The sequence below is a fragment of the Argentina anserina genome, chromosome 2 (assembly GCF_933775445.1).
Source record: "Argentina anserina chromosome 2, drPotAnse1.1, whole genome shotgun sequence".
NCBI classification, from domain to species: Eukaryota; Viridiplantae; Streptophyta; class Magnoliopsida; order Rosales; family Rosaceae; genus Argentina; species Argentina anserina.
Genome location: NC_065873.1, coordinates 21552615 through 21578114, shown reverse-complemented (window position 1 = coordinate 21578114; position 25500 = coordinate 21552615). Strand labels below are relative to the sequence as shown.

The following is a 25500-nucleotide window of genomic DNA, read 5'->3' as shown; positions in this document are numbered from 1 at the left end:
AAATGCACGTGAACAGTTTTCTACGATGATCGGGAGATTTAGATATACACCCAAAAAAGTAGACATGTTTTATATTACACAAATCTCTTTAATTTACACAAAATTTTATTTATTAGATTGATTATTAATTTTAAAATATATTTTAAACGTGAATAATTAAACCTAATTTTATAAATATTTACCAAATATGTCACAAACCAAAGTCAAAACCACAATCCTGATTCAATGCTATTTTACTCAATCCTAACAAAAATTACTTGAGATTATTCCATGAGCTCAATTTATTAGTATCTTAATTATAGGTAATTTATTATTAACAAAATTACATATTTGACTCCACCATACTTATTATAATATATCTGACTAATAAGAGTCGTTTGATGATCTACTCAACCTCTAAGAATTAGATAAAATACATAACATAAAAGATTTACGTAAAACACTTAAATTATATGAGTTTTTGAATACCTCGTTAAGAGGTGTATTGTTTTAGATACCTACAAGGAATACAACATTATTTAAAAAAAAAGATAAGTACCTTATGATGAGGAACTTTTGACATAAGAAATATACATACGAGGAAGACACTAAGAGTTTGATGATATACTCAATCTCTAAGAGTTAGGTAAAATGCATAACATAAAGATTTACGTAAAATACTTAAATTATATGAGTTTTTTGAATACCTCGTTAAGAGGTGTATTACTTTAGATACCTACAAAGAATACAACATTATCTAAAAAAAAGATAAGTACCTTATGATGAGGAACTTTTGGCATAAGAAATATACATACAAGGAAGACAACATTATCTTGTTTAAAATAAAAAAATATACATATAATGAAGGCAACATTTTCTATGAAAAATATAACTACCTTACGATGGAGAACTTTTAGCATTAAAAATACCTATAAGAAAGACAACATTGTCAATCTTGTTTTTTTAAATATACTTATAGGGAATACAACATTATTTATGAAAAGATGAGTACTTTACGATAAAGAATTTTTAGCATGAGAATAAAGTACTTACCAGATCCTTTTATATTTCTTGATCTCACATCCCCCAAACAACTTTTTCTTCTCTATGACTAGGAGATGTAGGTGAGCAGTACTATATATGCATGATTGCCTTCGTCTTGCATCTTTCATTCTCTCATCATTATGCGGTAATGTTTGGTCTCATTGAGAAACTTTTGTATGAAATTCTGTGAGACTACTTACATATAAGAAATATAAGAACTACATATTTGTGAAGAGCATTTATATATTATGTGTAATGTATGTTCATGTCAGCACATAAAATAAGGATTATTTAAGGAAATAAAATTAATTAGTTTTAAATACTTCTCTAGAAGTTGTTTTCATTTTTCAACAGCCAAAAAGAAAATTGAATTTATAGAAATAAAACCTATAAGGATTAGTTTGCATAATCTTGCTTGACTTCTGCTACTGCATTACTATTGATCTTAACTGTGTTCTTGCCTTACTCTGGATCTTACACTCTTTGTGCTCTTGTCTTATCTTTATCACTTTTACTTTGAGTTCACAATACAGGTACTTCATGATGGTAGAACAATTATGAGTTGAGTCACCTAATCAAGAACATGAGTAGTTGAATATGTTCTTTATTGTGCAGTTGCATGCTATAAAATCAAAAATCTTCTTGCATGCAGCTTTAGGTCAGACTAATTTTACATCTCCAGGAATTGACTAACTACTCAATGTTTGTGTGGAATGGACTGGTTTGGTCTCCCCGGTGGAAATGGTACTGTTAAATGCCTAAGTCATAGACCTTGGAACATCTTTGCTCTGTTTAGTACCCTAAAATCAACTGATTTGGGAGCTACTGTCTGATTGCTTGTTACATAAGCTAAGTTCTATAAAGTGTTTGGTAACAAGCTCTATATTCAAAAGTTACAATGAACATTGGTGATATAAGGGGGAGAGTCAAGATAGTTTGCTTGCGAGTTTAATCACTCTTCTAATTCATTTCTATTTTGAAGTATATCTCTTGCACTCTCACACTCAAATATCTTGTGATATCTGATAATCTTTGTTTATTAAGGGTGGTTTGATTGATAGAGTCTAAATGGAACATTCTCTTGCTCTTAGTAATTTTTTTGCCAGATTTTGATCAATCTTTATGTGATTTGCTATGCAGAACTTGATTTCTTTTTTATTCTCCTATATTTTTGTTTCCGCTTGTTTCTGATGTTGTGTTGAAGAAGGATTCCAATTTTGAAATCTTTTGGTATTTAATTGTGGTGTGATTTAGTTAGACTCTTGTGATCTGATTCGGCTGTATATCATCCCTAGTTAACTTATGTTATAAATGCACACTTACATGCTCTATCTAGGTCTTCATGCATTACTGGTTCATGTACTTGCATTCTTCATGCATGTCATGATCTATCACTCTTAGGGGGCGTTTTTGGAACATATCTGCTAATAGGATTCATCTTACATTGTGTTTCTGCTGCTCGCTTTTATAAGTTATTGTTCTCCGGTTTACATAACTTGATGTTACTCTATTTGGTGCCCTTTGTCATTCCTAGACAAAAAGAGGAGAGTGTTTGTGCTTAAGCAGTAGTGAGTTATTATACTTGCAGATTTGATCACATGTGACTTTGTCAAAGGAAAGAAACTTTCATGGAAAAAGTTACTTAGATTCGACTCGTTGGACATGGAGTCCCGAAGTGTCAACGGTCACCAAGACCATAATTCCTCGGTCTGTCTTTTATTTTCATGTTCATCAGTTCATATCTATAATTATATGCGTATACAACAGTTCGCTGGTTGCATTTGAGCTATATATTTTTTCAATTATGACAAAGTACCAAAACCATATCGATAGCACTATATGAACTTGTGAAATTTTTATTAAAATTGTTTACAATTGATTGTAGGGTGCAAGTTGGTCGGTGATATTGCACCTGGCATTTCAAAGCATTGGAATAGTCTATGGCGACATTGGTACATCACCTCGATCTGTATGTGCATGCGAGTACCTTTACCGATGGCATCAAAGACATAGATGACATTTTAGGTGTTCTTTCTTTGATCATATACACTATCACCTTAATCCCCTTGATTAAGTATACATCTTCATCGTCCTTCTAGCTAACGATAATGACGACGGTACGTAAGACCGATCTTCTATAACTTATTATTAGATTCGTTTCAATTCATTTATCCTCTTCCGGATTAATGATTGAGATACATATTTCAATAATATTGTCAAACAATTGGTTATATATCTTCCAATTTCCATGCACGTCTAGAAGTCCAATTTGATATATCAGATTCTCAGATATTCAAAGTCCAAAAGTCGCATTTATCTAGTCAGGTCTAAGTGCAAGTCATTTCATCATGTATATTTGGTGCAATATATGTACTGAATATAATTTCACTCTTTTGTACGTTTATTAATTTTATGATATTTGTTTGGTTATGAACATAAAATTATTTTTGATTTTGATAGGAGGGACATTCGCACTGTACTCTACTGTGTCGCTACGCAAAAGTGTGTTTAACTCCAAGTCAACAAGCCGAAGACCGTGATGTTTCATGTTTTCAACTTGAGTTACCTAGCAAAAAGCTAAGGAGGGCATCGAAACTTAAATCAAAATTGGAGGGCAAGCAAGTTCTCCAAATATTTTTTACTAATCGCCACTATGCTTGGTACTTCTATGGTTATTGGTGATGGCGTCCTCACTCCTTGCATCTCAGGTAATATAATAAAATCTAGTCCTTTAATATTTGAAAATTATTTTCACTTTCAAATTTTAGATTGTGGAGTGGTCTTATTATCATTGATCTTTGTTGTGGACAGTAGACTTGTCCATGATATTAGTTGATGATAAAGGCCGTTCTGCTTAATGACTCTTGATCATTATATATTATTTTTCGTAATTTTTTTTGTCTATAATGATATCAATTAAGCATTTATAATTTGCATTTGGGATTTGATGGTGCGCAGTTCTATCAGCTGTCGGTGGGATCAAACAAGCAACATCTGCCATGACTGACGGTACACTTACTCGCACATTAATTTGAAGTTAAAATTTATGACGATTAATTAGTGCGTACGCACGTCATTTGCATTTGTTTTAGGTTTAATGTTGGCAAGTAGTTAAACTGTGGCCTGTTTCTTTTATTTGTAGATATGATAGTGTGGATTATTGTAGGCATCTTAGTTTGCCTTTTCATGGCTCAAAGATTGGGAACTAACAAAGTTGGCTACACCTTTTGTAATACTCTGAAAATTCATATATAATTTTTAAGGAGTTCTCTGATAATATTAAGTTGGTCATTATCTAAATTTATTTCATAAGGATGAAAACGAAAGGATTCGAAAGATTAATTGTTCGGGAAGTTCAATTTGATGAGTCTAAGAGTTGACTTTTGACTCATTGGGTTTCTTAGAAAACTTCTTTCATGAAAGTCGTAGAATTCGTCAATACGAATTCGTGGACACGTGACACGCCTAAATCGGAGTTCGTATGAAGAAGTTACGAATCAAAAGGTATTTAGACATTTTTTGGAAAATAGTATAAATATGGGAATTAAAGAGAAAAATGGAGAAAAATCAGAAATTCGGATCGGTACTGTTCATGGGTACTGTTCACACATGAAAATCCAAGATTTTTCTCTCCCCGAGCGGCTGACTTTGGGCCGCCATAGAGTAGCGCACCGGTCACGTTTGAAAGGTTGTTACGTCCCCTGTGGATTGTTGGCAACGTCAACCGCCATCTCGCCGCCGTTTGGGAGCGGTGAAGCCAAAAAATTCCCCCAAAAATGCAAATTTCGCCGAACTTCAACTCGTCGGAACTCCCTCCTCCGGAAAACCAATCGGTAAGATTCTTATCTCATTTTGAAGGTCTCATTCCATACTACAAACCCACCAAAAGATTTAACCCAAATCGTTGTGTGCTAGGAGAATCGAAGAAAAGAAATCTTAGGTTTTAAATTGGGGTTTTTGTTAAATTGAAGTGTTTAGACTCAGAATTAGATTTTGTGGTGAACTAGAAAGTTGTTCGGAATGTCATTTAGATTGTGGTTGTGAAATTTAGAGGTCATTGGTGGTGGTCGGAAAACAGTGCCGCCGCATGAACAGTACTGTGAATAGTGTTTTATAAACAGTATGTGAACAGTGAGTATGACAACAATGTTCTTGAACAGTAACTGTGAATAATATTTTGTAAAACAGTAAACTAAATAGTGTTTAGTAAAACAGTAAAACATGAACAATGTTCTGTGAACAGTGTTTTATGAATAGTATTTAGTTGTGCTGAAAATCGTCACCTGATATTTTACGTATCGTTTTCTAAGCATTTTATCATGCTATTAGGTGACCGACGAAACGAGTAAGGGAATCGCTTTCGGTGTTGTGGAAGTTGCATGCAGGAATAAGGTGAGTAAACCTCACAATGATCATCATGATCGAAGTAGTGTTATAATTATTTAATTTAGTTTGAGTTGTCACCATAGTCGATGCATCACTAGTCTATAAAAATTATTTTAAAAATAAGTTTTGGTTTAAATTACGTGAACTTGATCGTCTACGGTTCATGGGTAAGTGAAACGCTATTTTAATAAATGATTTTAAATGTCACTGGGTACGCAAGTGTGTTAGGAGCCACACTTGAAGGTTTGGTCCTCTAAATAGAAGTGTAGTGATAATAATTCGGTGATTCATCTTCCCTCTAAATATCTTGGTTAATAGCGGGACACAAGAGTGGAATGTACCTTATCTATTTTGACTACCTTGCTAGAGTACTATTTGACATGGGAGCATCACACTATTTTATAACTAGTTCGGTAGTGGAGGTGTTAGAGTTGATTCATACATCTCTTGGAAGCTTTTTATGTGTCACTTCACCACTTGAAGTGTCTCCCGAGCTTGAGACAATCTGAAAGACTTGTCCTATTGGGATTGGGGGTAGAGAATTCTCTGCTTCTTTGATAGTGATTCCGGACCACACATATGATGTGATCTTAGGAATTAATTGGTTAAGGCCACATCATGCTTTGATCGATTGCTTTGACATGGTAGTATTTTTCCATATTCCTGGCAAGCCAGTTTTTTGTTATCGTTGCCTCAAGTTAGATAATACATTGGGAGCAGGAGTCTTGGCACATGTGGAGTTTGTGGATCAGGAAGTAGCTATTGCAAACATTGTTGTAGTATCCGAGTATAGTGAGGTATTTCAGGAGATATCGGGTTTACTTCCTCGGAGAGTTGTTGATTTCTGCATGGATGTAGTACCCGGTACAAACCTGTGTTGAAGGCGCCTTATAGGATGGGGCAAAATGAGTTTAAAGAGTTGAAAGTGCAGATAGATGGGTTATTGGACCAAGGGTTCATTAGACCTAGTATCTCACCTTGGGGTGGGCCAATGTTGTTTGTGAGAAAAGAAAGATGGTTCCCTGCGGTTGTGTGTAGACTATAAGGAATTGAATAAGGTGACCATCAAGAATAGGTATCATTGCCTAAGATTGATGATTTGTTCGATCAGCTTAGAGGGGCTACGGTATTCTCTAAGATTGATATGAGATCCGGTTACCATCAACTCAGGGTGAAGAAGTTACAGGAATGCTAACTAGTTTGAGTAGATAGATTTCCATCACGGTAGAGACCTATCAAGAAGTCTTGATGGAGAGTGTTGATCCTGCATTGAGGGATATTAAGTGTTCTAATACTGAGAACTGGATTTTAGTTATGCAACTAATCCAAATTGAGGCCCAATGAGGTTGAAGTATTGTTTTCAAGGTAAGGGGTGTGAAGACCATAGGTTGAAGGTGATTTAACGAAAATTTTCGTGACAAGCATTTCTAACATTATTGGTAAGGGAGTGGTAGGGTGTGTGATTCATCTTTAATGTGGTGATGCAATTATTGAGTTGAGATTCACATTATGTTGTCGTTGCAATTTCAACTTGTTTTGGTTGGGCCATAGACAATTGATGTTACTCATTGTTCTTGGCTGACCAAGAAATCTAAGGTGTTGGGGAAATTTCATTTATGGTGTCATGATTTAATTATTTGTTAGATGAGCAATTAATTGAGAACGCTAATCTGTCGTGAAATTAATCATTTGTCTGGTGTTGAGAATTGGATCGTAGCTATGCCACTAATCCAAATAAGACTCAGTGGCGGTGAAGTAATTCTATTGAAGATAAGGAATGAGATGACCTTAGCTTAGTGGTGTTTTAACGAATTTTTCGTGACAAAAACCTTCTAACTGTGGTAAAAGAGCGGTTGATGACCAAATTCTTCTTCCAAGTAAAAATGGTGTTTAGTGTTGGAGAGTTGGAAGCTCAGTTCTCTACATGCATCAGGTTGTTTCTTGTTGGATAATGAGATGTTAGCTCAAGAGTCAACAAAAACTAAATTTTACGATAAGGGAATGATCATTTAATTGCTGCTTGCAGAGCAGTTATTTTGGCCAAATGCTTTGGCAATTGAGCAGGAGCATTTGGTTTCTCAAAATAATTAGGTGGTCATTAGGAGTTGTTGATGAAATTAAAGAAACAATTGTTTAGAGTGGTGGTGCAGCGATAAATTTGGGTTAATCTGGAAGAGATGGTGGACCCAATATCAGGTTTCTGTTGAAGTGGTTACTGAACTTATTATTATTACAACTGTGGAGAAACCAATACTTTAAATGATACCATTGAGGCGTTTGTGTGGGGGCCATGTGTCATGCCTTTGAGGCATGCATGAACCATGGGGTAGGGTATGTCTCAATTGTGGTCGTGTTGGAATTTGTGCTGTTAAGTCCACCTAATTTTCATGTTCCGCTATCGGGAGATAAATATCTTCTTTGTTTGTCCTGCAAATTGTGGCATACTACTCATAGAAGCATGTAGTTGTAATTGATTTCCAACTACAAGAATTGATGAGGGTGGTAGGGTGCGTGATGCATATCTCTTATGGTGGCGGTAGAGGTTCTCTACTATCTTGTGTGTGTTAGTCAATTCTCTGGTAAATTGTTCGAGAGTAATTCTTAGTCCAAGGTGGTGTTTTGTTGTGGTAGTGGGCTCATTGAGTTATGATTCTTATCGTGTTGCCTTACGAATAAGGTGTTGGTGTGGGCATCATGCACGATAACTTTTGTGACTTTATAATGAGAGGATCATGAAAGGAGATTGTTTTGTTGATTGGAAAGAATGGTAGGTTCGTGATTCTAGCGATGCATTGTGGTGAAGTCATGAAGGTATTGTTGTAGATAAAGCACGTTTCTTTGAAAACCACTGTGTGATGTAACTAGTAGACATGTGTTAATCATTGATTTGACTCATGTTAGATGTCGAGAGTTTTTGACCATGCTTAGTGTTAGGGACTAGCTCATGACGTGAGTATAGTATAGCCTATTAATCATAAGGGATTGGTGAATTAGATAAAAGAGTATGTTGACGTCTCTATGCTGAGAACATCATTAGGTTTCGAGAGGATCATCTATCGACGGTCGAGTTCCATTACAAGCATGCTAACTTGGGTGGCTCACATGTGGCTATAAATGTTAGGACATGTGACAATTGGTCTGTTTGGAAGAAGTTGGAGGTATGGAGTAGTTGAATACTAAAATGGTCCGAGAGACTTGGACATTTCGGTTTCTAAGACTTGATAGCGACACAATGTAAATAGAGATTATGTAGTGTTGATGTGGGAGACCACTTAACCTCGAAACCTCATTCTTCAATAGCATAGTGAGATCTGGCAAAGAAGAGAAGTCACATATAAGGTTCGTTGAACTTTTTCGAAAGTTGGTGACATTCAAAACAATGATGTCTAGCTTGTCTCCTAAATGCCCTACTGTGAAATATGTTGTTTTGAATTTATTTTGCCCTTAAGAGAAGACTATTAGAGTGATGCCTTGTGACCATTTAGTTAAAGGGCTCACCTATAGTGGGGTGGTGGGAGTGGGCAAGAAGCAATGTTGACATCGAGGTTACGCTGGACTCTTCGAGAACAAGGTTGGAAAGTTAGTATACCAACGTTGGAAATTTAGTATACCAACATTGGACATTTAGTATACCAACGTTGGAAATTTAGTATACCAACTTCATCATCTAGCAGGTTCAGATACTTATTGTATGCCATGTGCCTATGCTAAGGTTGTACATCTTTGCACTCGATGTGTGTTATATAAGTAAATGCAGTCATGACCTATTGGAATTTGGTTGAATAGTGAAGTTCGTTTCTAAATTCACCTTATCCTTAAAGGTCTTGTTCTGCAGAACATCTTGTTTTGCGTTTGATCAGGAATGTTCGAGTCGTGGTTCTCCTAGATGGGTGTTATTATGCTCATTGTTAGATTTAATGGCAGACACGATGAAGTTAAATAACACCATGATAGAAGAAAAGTGAGATGTGATTGCCTCGTGGAGGCATCTTAGAGAGAAAAATTATGTTGGGAAATGTGAATTGAAGTTTTGGGAAGAAGTTGAGAATTAGTGGTTGAGTAGTGCGCTTAAATTTCGGGATGAAATTTTTTTAAGGGGGGTAGAATGTAATACCCCGAAAATTCATATCTAATCTCCAATGAGTTCTCTGATATTATTAAGTTGGTCATTGTCCAAATTTATTTCACGAGGATGAAAACGAAAGGATACGAAAGATTAATTATTCGGGAACATTTAATTTGATGAGTCTAAGAGTTGACTTTTGATTCATTGGGTTTTTTAGAAAACTTTTTTCATCAAAGTCGTAGAGTTCGTCAATACGAATTCGTGGACACGCGGCACGCCTAAATCAGAGTTCGTATGAAGAAGTTACGAACAAAAAGGTATTTAGACATTTTTTGGAAAAATAGTATAAATAGGGGAATTAAAGAGAAAAAAGAGAAAATTAAGAAATTCGGATCGGTACTGTTCATGGGCACTGTTCACACCCGAAAATCCTAGATTTTTCTCTCCCCATGCGGCTGATTTTGGGCCGCCGGATATCCGCCGTCCGGCCACCATAGAGCAGCGCACCGGTCACGTTTGAAGGTTGATGCGTCCCCCTGTAGATTGGTGGCAACGCCACCCGCCATCTCGCCGCCGTTTGGGAGCGGTGAAACCCAGAAATTCCCAAAAAAATGCAAATTTTGCCGAACTTCAACTCGTCGGATATCCCTCCTCCGGAAACCAATCGGTAAGATTCTTGTCTCATTTTGAAGGTCTCCTTCCATACTACAAACTCTTCAAAAGATTTAACTCAAATCGTTGTGTGCTAGGAGAATCGAAGAAAAGTAGTCATAGGTTTTAAATTGGGGCTTTTCAGTTTTTGTCAAATTGAAGTGTTTAAGCTCAGAATTAGACTTTGTGGTGAACTAGAAAGTTGTTCGGAATGTCATTTAGATTGTGGTGGTGAAATTTAGAGGTCATTGGTGGTGGTCGGCAAACATTGGCGCCACATGAACAGTACTATGAGTAGTGTTCATACACAATGTTCATAAACAATGACTGTGAAAACAATGTTCTTGAACAGTAACTGTGAATAATATTTTGTAAAACAGTAAACTAAATAGTGTTTAGTAAAACAATAAAACATGAACAATGTTCTGTGAACAGTGTTTTATGAATAGTATTTAGTTGTGCTGAAAATCGTCACTTGATATTTTACGTATCGTTTTCTAAGCATTTTATCATGCTATTAGGTGACCGACGAAACGAGTGAGGAAATCGCTTTCGGTGTCGTGGAAGTTGCATGTAGGAAATAAGGTGAGTAAACCTCACAATGATCATCATGATCGAAGTAGTGTTATAATTATTTAATTTAGTTTGAGTTGTCACCATAGTCGATGCATCACTAGTCTATAAAAATTATTTTAAAAATAAGTTTTGGTTTAAATTACGTGAACTTGATCGTCTACGGTTCATGGGTAAGTGAAACGCTATTTTAATAAATGATTTTTAAAAGGTTTTAGTGATTATGGACTATGGTGAATGTGAGTAAATCTCATTATGACGAGTCTACCCTTGACGGTGACTCATATTTACGTTTTCTTAAAAAGATCTAACTATGACATGTATGTAATATAGTGGGTTGTGTATGTGTATAAAATGGTAAATACGATACATATATATGAGTTGTTATATTACATATTGTTACGTTCTTATTTCCAAATAAATTATACTGTGGCAACTATATTTATTTTATTTGAGTAAGAGTCGCTTTGTTGTACTACAATAACATGAGTGGATTGTTGTTGTACGTGGTTTTAACATTGAGTCTTGTTAAAACTTTTTCTCTCTTCGGACGTGTTTTTCTGTCTTCAGACGTGTTTTTTGTCTTCGGATGTGTTTTCTGTCTTCGGACGTATTTTTCTGTCTTCGGATGTGTTGGTAGTATCGGAACCAAGCCTTGGCCGGGTGAAAATTACGATTCAGTTAGAGTTCTAGTCTGTCTGCCGGTGTACTGCATGAGGGGTAACATATGAGTTACTTGCTTATGAGTACCCATATTTTTGTGATATTGGGTAACAGATGGGTTGTCCAGTGTCTGACGACGTACTGCATGAGGGGTAACAGATGAGTACCTGGGTCTTTTGAGTACCCGTATTATAAATGTAATATGGGTAAACAGATGGGTTGTCCAATGTCTCATGATCACTTATATTTTCAGATATTATTGGAAATCCAAATGGGCCGTCCTGTGACTTATGAGTGCATTTATAATTAAATATTTTCAGTATTTTTCTCTTGTATACTATGTGTGTAATACTGTTGGTTTACTCATACGAGCTGCAAAGCTTATCGAGATTGTGTTTATAATCTCGATGCATCTATTCGATGGTGTAGGGGATAGTTCTGCATGTGTGGATTAGCAGAATTAGAGGGTTTTCTCTGAAGATTGTCGAAGATTTCTTTTTGCTGTTTGTGGTGAGGATTGAGTGAATTTTACATTTCCATTGGTTGTATATTATTCAAGTTGACTGAGTCATGTTGTGGACTCAGTTTCGATACATTGTTATGATAAGATGATTTCAATATATTTGAGATTATTTTAGAGTTTTCATGACTTCGAATTCGAATTCGAATTTTTATTATTCGAATTTCGGGATTGTGACACGTTTGCACCAATAATTTGTGTTTGGTATACCTTGATTGGTGGCATTGGCGTCTACAGCTTCTTCAAATACGATCCAATAGTTTTGAAAGCTCTAAATCGACAGTACGTAGTCAATTACTTCAGCAGAAACAAAAAGGATGCTAGATTTCTCTTGGTGGCACTGTCCTTGCTATTACAGGTTTGAAATTATATCTTTTAATAAAATTTCCACAAAACTTTACACTTTTTGAAAGTTGAAAGTGTTTAAGCTAGTTATCATTTCCACAATTGAAAGGACAGAAGCTCTTTTTGCTGATGTTGGCCACTTCACAGTTCGATCCATCCAGATTAGTATGTGCTCAGTGACATACCTAGTTCTCCTACTCGCATACACCGGACAAGCCTCTTTTCTTCGGGAGCACAAGAATCTAGTTTCTAACTCCTTTTTTTAGTCCATACCAAGTAAATTTATCCCCTTACTTCAGAAATCATAAACAAGTAGTTCTTTAAGTTATGACTAGTTAGTAAACATACAAATTATGTTGGATATATGGAGAACCTTTGTATTGCCCAATGTTTGGAATTGCCGTAATGGCTGCTATTATAGCTAGCCAAGCCATGATATCAGGTACCTTTTCGATCGTTCAACAATCTCTTTCTCTTGGGTGTTTCCCGCGTGTGAAAATTGTTCACACATCGACCAAGTATGAGGGACAAGTTTACATTCCGGAGGTTAACTACCTTCTTATGTTGGCTTGTGTTGGAGTGACACTGGGTTTCAAAAGCACAGAAAAAATTGGAAATGCATATGGTAAATGATCATATTCGCTTCCATGGTAGATAATTGTCCAATGATCTTAAATAATTTAAAGCTAATTAAGGTATTCATGATTTCTGTACAGGCATAGCGGTGGTATTTGTAATGACACTTACATCGTCCTTTTTGGTAATCATGATTATGATTTGGAAAACCCACATGCTTCTCATTATCTCATATGTTCTTATTATTGGAAGTGTGGAGCTTATGTATTTGAGTTCGGTACTCTACAAGTTTGACCAAGGTGGATATCTTCCTCTCACTTTTGCTACTTTACTAGTGCTCATAATGTTTGTCTGGAATGATGTTCATCGAAGAAAGTACTACTATGAGCTCGATCACAAAATTTCCCCAGAAAAGCTGAAGGAACTTGCTATGGACAAGAGCTTTTGCCGTATGCCTGGCCTCGCCATGTTCTATTCAGAACTCGTTCAAGGAATTCCTCCAATTTTCAATCATTATGCGGAGAATGTGCCTGCTTTGCACTCAGTTATGGTTTTCGTCTCCATCAAATCGCTACCGATAAGCAAGGGTCCTATGGAGGAGCGTTTTCTTTTCCGCATTGTGGAACCAAGGGAGCTTAATGTTGTTCGATGTGTTGCTAGATACGGGTACACGGATGTTCGAAATGAGAATGAACCCTTTGAAGGATTGCTAATAGAGAAATTTTAGGAATTCCTAAGGGATGACTTTTGGTTATCCCACAGAATTATGCACATAGATAATGGAGAGAAACTAGAACGGAAAAATTCTGCTGAGTTATCAGGGGATGATCATGTTTTGGTTAAGGGAAATTGTCATGAAAGAAATGAGAATGAGAATGAGTATGTGTAGAGCCAAGACTTAATGATGATGAAGATGAAGATCAAAAGAATCAACAAGATGATGTGTTGGAGACACAGATTGAGCTAATTGATCAAGCATGGTGTCGGGGGGGGGGGGGGGGGGGGGGTTTCATTTGATTGGTGAGAATGAAGTAACGGCTGCGAAAGGTACTGGGATGGCTAAAAGGATTTTGATTGATTATGCTTACAATTTTTTAAAGAAAAAATTGAGGCAGAGTGAAAAAGTGTTTGATATTCCTCACAGACGTATGTTAAAAGTGGGAATGACTTATGGAGTATGGACTATAGATCCACAAGAGCTCTGGAGGTAGATATGAAGATATGAGCAAGTGTGTAAGATTCACATGCTACTTAAGATAAGTTTAGCCAAAAATATAATTGGGTAACAGTCTATTGCTTAAGTAGAAATTAAGGACTTCGAGCTTGTAAAGAATAAAATTTGCAAAGCTCTGATAGCTTTCGTGTAGGGTGATTCAAGGCTTGCTGAGAGCTTCCTCCTTTTCTTCTTCCTCTTTTTTTTTTTTTAAAAAGTATTAGAGCCTTAGAGGGAATGTAATTGGTAGTTTGGTACGTATATATATATAAACGTACGTGAACATTGCACTGTCAGTGCGTTTCGTAGATAATTAATTGTATGCTTAAGCAAGATTTAAAATAACGGTATTGGTATATATATCATTTTTTTAAGGAAGATATCAGATATATCGGGAATATTGGAAAAAAAATATCGTTAATATTCTGAAATTATATATTTATATATTATTAAATTATATACAAAAATATACAATTATTAACTTTATCTAGTATAAGAAAAAAGCTCTAGATGTTTGAAAAAACGCACGTTGGTCAACAAATTATAATACTCTGCCCCAAGACATACGAGCCATATAATATGAATTGTAATGGTTAACATGATAGTCATATATCTTTTTTGAGCCGCCGACAGTTTTTCCGAGAAAGGGATAGTAAGAACCAATCCAACTTGATGATTAATCATATACTTCTCTAAACTGACCATAATCGTAAATAGGATAACCAGATTAATAGTTTGACCTTCATGTGATTCATTTGATGTCTTACTATACTATGTGCTCTATCAATATAGAATTAAGACTTTAAGGTAATTGAAGTAACATCAGATGAAATACTTTAACCATCAATGACTCCTCTTGTCATCCTCCTGCACATATTCTGCTGTTGTGCACCCTGACCACTTGCTCTAAATCCATGATCCTCATCTTGGGTAGCATGATTAAAATTACTTTCACAAGTAAATTGCTCAAATCATCCACCTACATAAAATTGTCTATATTTAAACCGTGTATCTCCACCACCTTGTCGACTTCCACCACTACTATCACCACCACCACCACCACCACCATCACCATCACCATCATCTGAACTATATGAAGTTGCTACACCGCCCCACACACTAGCATTATCAAAATCATCCTCCGGGTCTCCAACGTTATCAGATAATACCTTATTTACATTAATTTCAAAATCATTTGTTTTTTCTACAGCATGTAGAGGAGGGTTGACATTTTATCATCGAGGACAATGAGAGCACTTGTCACCTATATGACGTGACTATTAAGAGTTAAGACTTGAACCTTCACTCCTCATCCATATATCTTTTACGAAAAATTAAAAATTAGCCAATTGAGAGATTACTTTTCTAGTCTTCTTTTTGATATCTCTCGAGGCTCAAGGTGATTAATTAATCAAAAACTTATCTCCAAGAGTCTGAGACATCCTCATGAGATAAAAAAAAATTAAATAAAATTTTTCAGATATTTCTCTCAAATATCAAAGATAAATCGGATATATCATAAATATTAGAAATATTTTATGTTATCGGAGAAATATCGCAGATACAGAGAATATATTGAAAATAACGAGTATATTTTGAAATTTGTGCTTCTCTCCAAATTAAACTACGGAATTAAGCACAAGGTGCTGGACTAATAGACAACTAACATCACGTGTAATTAAGTTGGGAACTCTGCTAGGTGTCACATGGAGAACTCATAATCACACGTGCCCCTGTCTGATTTAGGGTTCTTATTTGGTAGATTCCATTACCGGGGGAACGAGTCTGAATCCTTTTCTCCAGGAAACACACATACACACGATATCACATTATATATGAACTAACACTACTCTTGTAAATGAAAGAGATTATATATGATATATATACTCATGGAGATCAAGATATACATTATCAATTAAGTAACTGATTGTCTGATATATGGTATCTTTCTGTTTCCAGAACACCATCATCTCATTGTCTCAATTTATATAAGTTATATCAAAATAGATGAGATGGTTTTGTGAAATATCAAGATGGCAAATATATATATAAAGTATTTGATCTGAAAGAAACCTTAGAAATAATAATGATTCAGTCTCTCCTCCTTTGTCTCATTTGCGAAGAATCTAGGCACAATTGCGCACAAATCTTGAAATAATATTAGAGCTAGCTAGTCATCCTCACTTGTGGGAAGCTAGATGATCCAATTAAGCTCACTTTATTTGAATAATTTGAAAACTATTTAAATCGTCGGCATGATCAAGACTTGTAGGAGTTTTAACAACAAAAATAATCATGGAAGGTTGAGCCATATATGGTCCCGGATGTAAAGCATATTGCAATTCATAGTTAAATTAATCTAGCTAGATAATTAAGCTTAGAATGTAAATTTACAAAGTTTCCTAGACTGTTCACACCCCACAGTAACTGCAGATATGAAATAATGTTGATGGGGGTTAGAAAACGAAGAGAAAGCAATATGAACTATCCTACTCGCATATCATATATATATATATATATATATATATATATATATATATATATATATATATACATATATAAGAGAAAGCAATATGAACTATCCTACTAGATAGCTAGCTTCTACTTATGGACGCATATATATATATATATATATATATATATATATATATCGGCTGGATAAAAATTAAATCAGCTCGACAGGCTTTGTTAAGTTTTGACATGAATTTGTGGTTTTGTTGTTAGCAGGAACTAAACTAGCCTCAAGGTTGTAGTTCGCGTCTGTAGATTGTTACCAGCTCCAAGAATTTAGAAAGCTATATATGGAATATTCAAACAGATCGATGTAATAAATAACTCAATCTGCAGTTCTAGGTGAATTAAAACTTAAGATCAAGATCCTACGTAGGATCAGTACAGTATTGTCCACCAATGCTGCATCACAAATATATAAGATAACGAAAGTATGAGTTTTTTCATGTAATATTCCACTGTCAGATCGATCTCATGTACACCATACCAACGACTTTTAGTCTCATGCATGAGATATGAATTGTGTTGAACAATTAGCCGGCCTATGGTATAATGCTCCGTACGGCTATTGAATTTTAATTAAGGTACGTACTACGTATGTGTATCTCAGTCTAACATGTATAGATATTAACGCCATTGGAATGTCTGTTGATGGAGTAGACTAAATATTACATATACTGATCATACTATTCATGCATTAAAAAGAAACACAAACCCTAATAGCAGTTCTCACTAGGAAAATCCACATTTAGTTAATTAGATATAATTTTTTCTATGCACACTGTCAGTGCACACATGAGCTAGCTAGTTAATTTGGAGACCATCCCTATTTTTGGTTTAACTAGATGCAGGACTTAGTATAGCGTTAGCTCGATCAATCATATAACGGAACTTATTATTATTGTTGATAGCTTCATGAACCCGTAATCTGTTATTAACCCAACGAATCGAAAGAAAAATCCATTGATCAATGGAATCCCTCGAAAAAGAGTGTCTAGCTATAGCACATCCGGAAACGGAGCCTGAACTCCATGAAGGTTGAGATCAAAGTAAATAAAGTAGATAGTATAATTTTTATGGTGAGTAGCTATAAACTCCGTAATCAAAGAACCCTAATTGCTTCTCGCACCAGGCAAATCTTAAGATCTAAATTACCTAAAGAAATCCTGTTATTCATATGGTTTCGTCCCCTTATATATGAACGATAATTATCACCATTCTCTACTTCTCTGAGTTCAGGATCTTTGAAAGATTAACTCTAATAACACGAAAGTTAAAATTAGCGTGCAAGATGAATAATTAGCCTGTACATTAAGTACCGTATTTCATAAACAAAAAATCCAGACAGAAAACATGTCCTTGTAGCTCATCATGTTAAATTTGTATATATCTCACACAACCACCTAAAAGAAAAGATGATTTATTTTCTTTCTTTTGGGACTCCAATTCCTCATATTAATTTGTAAGGATATAAAATGATTAGGTCCAACAATTTTACATGATTATTGAGCTAGTACCAGTCAATTAAAGAAGCAAACCACACAAGATGTAAAAAAATAAACAAGAAACGTAGTCTAAAACCGAACCCATCCATGGTCATGTTATAACACATACGAATTTGGTCTTGAAAATATAATTGAGTATATTACCTCTAGCGCGCTTCATATCAGTCAATATCGCCGAGAAATTGAGCTATTACCCCTTTCATTCATCATGTTGAACTTCATTAATGGAGTAGAACTGGAAGTAGTACTTGCTGTTGCCGCTGACACTGCCACTACTTCGTTCCTTTGATCTTCACCGCCGCTGTTGGCCTTGCTCTGCTGAGCCTTCTCCCCCTCCAATTCCCTGAACCTATGCAAGTACCTCTTCAGCGGCTCCGAGTAGTCATCGAACCCCAGCGTGGATAAGGCCCAGCAAATGTCGTCGCCGTTCACCGTCTTTCGCTTCTCCTTGTGACACTTGTCGGAGGCTTCTCCGGTCACAAAGCTAATGAACTCCGACACACACTCTTGCATGGTTTCCTTGGCCTCTTTCGAGATTTTCGCATTGGGGGGAAGGATCTGCTTCATGATTCGACCGACGTTTGCTATAGGAAGCAGCCGATCTTGCTCCTTAACCAGCTCATCGTGATGGTGGCGATCTCCTGCGAAATTGTAGTTAAACCCTTCTCTGGAGTCTGAACTAATATTGTTGCTGCTGTTGCCTCTGTTATCTACCATCTCCCTAAGAATTATTTTTTTCGATCCTCTTAAACACAGACACGTTGCTTCTCTCAGTTACTGCTTTATATAGAAGCTTAGATCGAGATGTATCTATATGTATGTGTATATATGTATATGACCCCATGGAAAAGTTCTGCAATATGACAAATATATACCCCGGTCAGCGCACAAGCCATTCTCCAAGTTTTCTTATATTTTTTCCTTTCTTCTTTGATTTGAAGTAATTCTCCAAGCTTGCTACAATCTCTGAGTATAGAATTTTACGCTCTCACTTGGACAACATTGTTGATCGATCAACCAAATCGAAATTAAACTAATTAAATTGAACACGGTGAATAAGTAATTAGGTTTTATATTAAAGTAATTCGTAGAACAATTTTGGTCTACTTCCAAAATTAAAGAAAAAACTAGTCTTTAAAAAACTCGAACTCGATCATCAATTATGGAGAAAATGGTCCCCCATTTGGTCATAGATCATTAGATCTGATTAAAGCAAACTCTTAATTATAAGATTAAGAATTAAATACTTCTAATAAATTAATAATGCTGTGAATTTGAGCTGGTGGACTAAAGCTGGGCACGTGTCCTTTAAACCAACAAAACCTAAAAAGAATGAACTAATAAATTAAGCGTATGTTGGAAACCCTAGTGTTTGATTACCTACTTCTCCAAAGGTTCGTAATAACATGATTCAACAGCGATAACACATAGTACTCTGCAAAAGGTTTTCTTAGAGTGACAACGAGGTCCAGAAATTCTGGACTAGCTAATTTTGATTATGAACAACTATCTTTGATGATTCGTTGCAGAAAACCTAAGTAGAGCACGATTATATATAATTATTGGTGGGTTGCCTCGTGGCAGTTCGAAGTAGTTGATCTAGCTCGACCTAGTTTGAGACAGCCATGGAGATAATTACTAACTTTGCTTGGTGCAAACTGATCTGCAGGTCCTAATCTTACTTATTATGCCTAATTGTGATACCTCCCATATATACCTACCCTTGTGAAAATGACTCTTGGTTAAACCGAAGTAACTAGTCACCTAGCTGCCTTCAACTTATCTAGAACTATTGTACTTAATCATGCAATTCCTAACCATGATTGCATGTGCTTGATTGGCACATTTCGAATACAGCTGAACAATCTCGCACATTTTCATATAGTCATTTGAGAAATAAAACTACAAAAAATAACACCAAGGATACAATTGGAATATGTTTTTAAATCATTCGATGTTTTCGCCCGCTGTTTGTTATTAATCACCGTAAAATTGTATTTATTTCTTTGAACCATTCTACGTCGGCAAGAAATAAAGTATGAATCATTAATCATGCAATAATTAACATGTTGACTCTTTTTTTTACGTGATTTAATTTTCTATTCAATAAATTGTTTAAAAGAACACGTACTGAAGACGTGAAAAGATAAAAGAATTGTAGAATATTCATCGTTAGCGCAGGCCAATGCTTTATATAATGAATCATATTCGTTTCTTTAAACCAATTCAGATTTTACAGCGACCATATATATTGAGAAGTAAGTGGATGATAGGTATTGGATTTTGTTTTGATCATTGTTTTAAAAGAGTTCGTCAACAAATCATGGAGAAGAAACATGTATAACACATCTAATTGTACCCATATGAGTGTTGATGTTCATCAAGTTGTTGTAATTTATTAGGTTAATAGTAGTAGCTTAGCCTATGAATGGAAAAACATGTGCAAACGACAGCAGTACAAAATCGTTGATCAATGCAATAATTTCTTAATTTGATGGTTAGTTCATAGTCCAGTTAAAGTCAGAGGGTACTCATGATCTCAATATATAATTATATATAAATGTGCCAATTGGGAATGCATACACATGCAGATACGTAGTCTTTGTATGAAAGCGAGGGAGAAAACGAAATTTTTATCGATCAAAGGACAACAAACTTGCTACATTCGGCAATTTCTTATACGTACGTCTTATCGGAACTAGCTAGATCGACATAGAAATCGAAGAGCGCAAACAGCACGTTATAAAACAATGGCATTAAGGTACAACGGAACTAAACTAGCTAATAATATTTAGGGTTTAATTAGGTAGTTGATGATCGGCACCGTCGTGCTTCTTCTTCTTCGATCTTCTTTCGGTTCACTTAGATTAATGCCTTGAGGAGATAAAGAACATAATGGACGGTTATAACAAAAAGAAAATGAATTTGGAAAGCTTTTACAGATTCGTTAAGTTCCTCTGCGAAAAACTTAACATTGTCGAAGAATATATCCCATCCCCAGCCAATATTATACATTCACTACAACTTTTAATATTTGGATATGTATATGATGTAATGTATGTTCCAAAGTTGTGCCATTTCTTTCTTATATTACCGTACGACTTTCTTGATCGATCAGTTTGAAATCAAATGTTTAGAGAACAAGATGTTTGTGGTTCTTGTTCGATGAACATATACCTGGTTAAAAGATCAGGTTACAATAGAGTAGAAGTAGTCGACCTAGCTAGCTAGAAAGAACTACCACTTGAAAGAACACGTACACTTAATTGTCAGTCCTCTTACATAAGGGCATACGTACGCCATGGCTCTTATAGGACTGACTGATCCCTAAGCTCTCAAGCTCAATAGGGTCGAGCTTTTATAGAAGGGAATAAACCTATATGTTGTTATGTCCACTCTTCACAATCATATTCTTCACATGTTATAAATTGACTATGTAACGCTATATTTAAGCTAAACTAGCACCACATATATAAATCGATCAAAGCAACGGATCAGAGCTTAGAATTAACCTCATTTCAAAGTCCATGAGAACCTTTATGTATATGACGAGTACCACTCGATCATTGTATAATCATGGTATGCATATTCGTAGTTAGTTACGACCCTTAGTTTTGCAACGGACCAAGTAATTCAACGGACCAAGTAACCTTGGACACCATTTTTTCGATAAAGAACCTTGGACAACATTGAGTTCTAGTGATTTGGAACCAAAAAATTATATGCTAGTGCATGTGTGCTTAATTAGGGTAGGAAAATTTAATCCCTTCGTTACGCACGTACACTTCGGGGCCACAACTTCCCCTAGGGCTGGTAAAGATTCCCCAATTTGCTATTTTGCTTGCTCTAACTCCTCTAAGTGGGCATCTCAGTTGATCCGACATAGATTTATTTGAATATTAGGATTTTGGTACGTAAACTGCCTTTAAACTCATCCACACACACACATATATATAAGATTTTTCTTTACTTATAATATCAAAATTTGTGCCACGCAGCAGCCACTTGAACAAGAGATTAGTGTTCTAATTGGTGAGTTTTGTTTCATGTACTCACATCAAACCAAACGCACTCACTCTATATATAATAAAGATCACATATTAAAGAACATTAGTGTTCTATTTCCAGTTCATTAATCTAATTGAGTTTGCTTAAGGGGAATTGTTATAATATTCTATCCTAAAAGTTGAATAGTGCAAAATTCTTAGTGATAGAAAGGACTTCCTCTGTCGAGCACGGGACCTCCAAGAGCTGAGCAGTGTTTTTTAAACGGCGTCTTCTTCCGCCGTTGGCCAACAGTATGTAGCACTCCACCCCTCCTCCCAATCCGACATCGACGAGATTGAAAATCTAATCAGCGCCACCGTCCTTCCCGCCAAACCCCCTAGCCTCACCTCACGCGCCTCCATCCCCGTCTCCTCCTCCCCCTTCCTCCAATCCAACCCAACCCTCCATTTGTCCCCGCCCCTCCTCCACCTCCACCACCACTTCCCCTCCTCCCCCTCTGCCACTGAAGTAAACCAATTAGAAATTGCGCCTCCCTCTAACGTCTGAAGGTTTAACATACATATGTGGGACCCAACTGCGGAGGCCACTCGCGTGTCGACACATCAGTAAAAACACTTTTGGGCTCTTAGAGGTCTGGTGCATTCTAGAATGCTCCAATTAGAAAGTTAGAAACTAATCAAATCTCATTTGTTTTCAGCATTAAAAAGTAATTATTTTATAATTTAAAATCACAAGTCGTGACAATATAATAATGTCAGTGTACGAAATGCCGAATAGATTGTCTGATTGATTGATTAATTGGGTCGAGCTTGTTCTATCCAGAGAATTCCATTACTAATTGTAGTATTCTATAATCACTACATTTTTTAAGGTTAAATTCGGGCCATATCATGTTACTCCGTGTTTTTTCATTTTAATCAGGTTTATTCTTGTGTTTTCAATTCTTCATCAGAAATGTTTTTTTCGTTATCTTTTTTGTTACCCCTTTGTTAATAGTTTATAACATTTCTTTAATTTGACTTTGTTACCCATAGTTAAGTTTTATTTATGCTTAAATTATTTTATTTTTTGAAGGAGCGTAGTGGGCCCATAAATTTGAATTTGTCTATATAACTTATCCCATGTACATAAATCTATCATCGATACTCAAAGGTAAACAACTAATTTTTATCATAATAGCAAATTACATAGCTACCAGATTAGATCTTTTAGTAGAAGTTAGACTTTTTTATAAAGAACTACAAAAAGCCAAATTAAGAGAAAAAAAAGACTCATAAAAATTAGGAATACTCTCCCTAGAGATATTTAAGATTATTGAGATATTATCTACGATATCCAACAATAAATATATCACATAAGAGAAGAAATTGCAGTACTTCAAGAAACTTTTGAAGAAGATCAAAAACCACTGAATTTTTGAGCATTGGTTAGATCCGCAAACTAGCTGGTATCAGAGCGGCAGAGCCTAGCTATCGGTTAGTGCTCAAAATCTTAACCCAAAATCCAAAATCTAAAACCAAATCCCAAAGATGGGAACAGGAATTGAACAAATATTAGAAAAAACTGGATTTTCTAGTACAACAAATTGATGCAAGGCATCAAGAAGCTATAGTTAAAGTCTCTAGACAAAGAGAATATTTAGAACGACTTCCAGATATAATCCACCAGTTGACTAAATTAGAAAGTAAAATAGACTATAACAGATCCCTCCCAGAAAAAGAAGAACTATTGGCAAAGGTCAGTAGTAAAATAGAATAACTCAACTTATAGCAAGGAAAAATCTTAGATCATGTTTAAAAATAGCCGGAGAACATAAAAGGTTAAAAAATGAAAGCCAATATAAGATTAAGACTACAAAACCTCAGGGATTCAAGCCCTTAGAAGTTCCACAAGGAAACTCCTCACTAGGTACTTTCTTATTCGAACCAACACTGAGTGCAAAGGTTTTTGGATCTTTAGCTCCTTCAAAACTCAGAGACATAAGAGATATGCAGATGATGAGCATATTCGGAAAGAAAAAAAGAGTACAATTACTAAACTCTGAAGAATTTGAATATAATGAAATAGAAAGCAATGTCAGAAATTCAACAATTCTAAAGTTCGAATTCAACCAAATCTATAAAAGATGAAATTTTGAACTGCTGGATAGCCATTAGTTTAAAATTTTAGAGTTTACCACTCCAGCAACCACATGAGAAATAGATCTCCTCCTGGTAACACCTGAGGAGGTAGCCAAAACAAGAAAAAGAAACTACAAGTTTATGTACATTGGAGCAATCCAAGTAGGCATAAAATTCTTACAAGAGAATGATTAAATTGTTCAGTCCGATGTGTTCTACAAGATAATAGGCTGGCTGACTTCCAAAAAAGTTTGCTGGGAACCACACAAGCATTGTTATGCAATCAAGTTGCATAATTCAACAGCTTTCCAAACTTTTCAACAAGTCTAAATGATGATGCTCACTGTTTACAACTGAGAGTTAAAACAAATGGCACATTCATGAAAGAAGACATGTAAGAGCTTGCTATAGTATATAGAATTTACTATAAACTAATGAGTACAACAGTAGAACCAAAGACCAAACTTTCTAATATCCCTGGTCTTACTACTGGTTTCCTCACCATCTCCGAATCCACTCAGAGCAGATACATAAAGTTTCTTGGGATAAGGTGACATTCCTGCTAGAATGGAGGTTATTTGGCCCTAAAGAAAAACCAAAAAGTACAAGACTGCAATCTATGAAAATATTGGGTCACTGGACTTGCAAATAGTGTATCAAGCTACCTTAACTGGAAGACAAAAAAGTTCTACCTTGCCTGGAAAGAAATTGAAACAGGGAGAGCATGGATAGAAAGCATTAAAAACGATAAATCTCTCACGACTTTTGCTACTCCGATCTATAAACCATTATGTGGAGATATTTCGTTTGTTTGGAGACAAGGCTAGAGAAACGGCCAGAACCAACAAATATGCTTTTAATACATGCAACATGGCTTATTTTGAAGAATATTTGAATGAGTTTTAAGAGTACTACTACACAATAGGAGATTTGAAAAATATAGATTTGATATATCTCCTATATAGAATACTCCATAAGCCATGGAAATTAGCTGTAAAACAAAGCATAGATATCAAATTCGAGCTAATAACTTTACAACCCCAATTAGCCAAATTACTTTTGCACCAAATTCCTCGAAGTCCCAACTAATTGGGGTTGTAAAGAGTAACAGCGAAGGAGAAAGAAGGAAAGTAAGTTTTACAAAAAACGTTTCAGAGAAAACAAAGCGAAGAATTTGAATTTTAAAAGAAGCTCAAATTATAAGAAAGAGAAGTATAATCCCAAAAGAAGATTTTTCAAGAAGAAAAAAAATCGACTCCTTAAGAATCTGAAAAGAAGAAAACATACATATGTTGGTTGTGCAAGGTCGAATGACATTATGCTAACAAATGCCCGAAAAA

At 35.5% G+C, this 25500-nt stretch overlaps 1 protein-coding gene and 1 pseudogene across 1 annotated transcript; one reads left to right on the top strand and one right to left on the bottom strand.

Moving 5' to 3' along the window:
- The first annotated feature begins 1736 nt into the window (after positions 1–1736).
- LOC126784168 (potassium transporter 5-like) lies at positions 1737–14014 on the top strand (annotated as a pseudogene).
- A 3992-nt stretch (positions 14015–18006) lies between these two features.
- Positions 18007–18784, bottom strand: LOC126783271 (nuclear transcription factor Y subunit B-4). Its single transcript, XM_050508711.1, has one exon. The coding sequence runs from the start codon at positions 18747–18749 to the stop codon at positions 18198–18200; it is 552 nt and encodes a 183-aa protein (XP_050364668.1). The 5' UTR covers positions 18750–18784; the 3' UTR covers positions 18007–18197.
- Positions 18785–25500: the final 6716 nt, after the last annotated feature.

Bases quoted from the DNA above. Each gene is read 5' to 3' on its own strand.
- LOC126783271 (XM_050508711.1), bottom strand. From the start codon at position 18,749: ATGGTAGATAACAGAGGCAACAGCAGCAACAATATTAGTTCAGACTCC.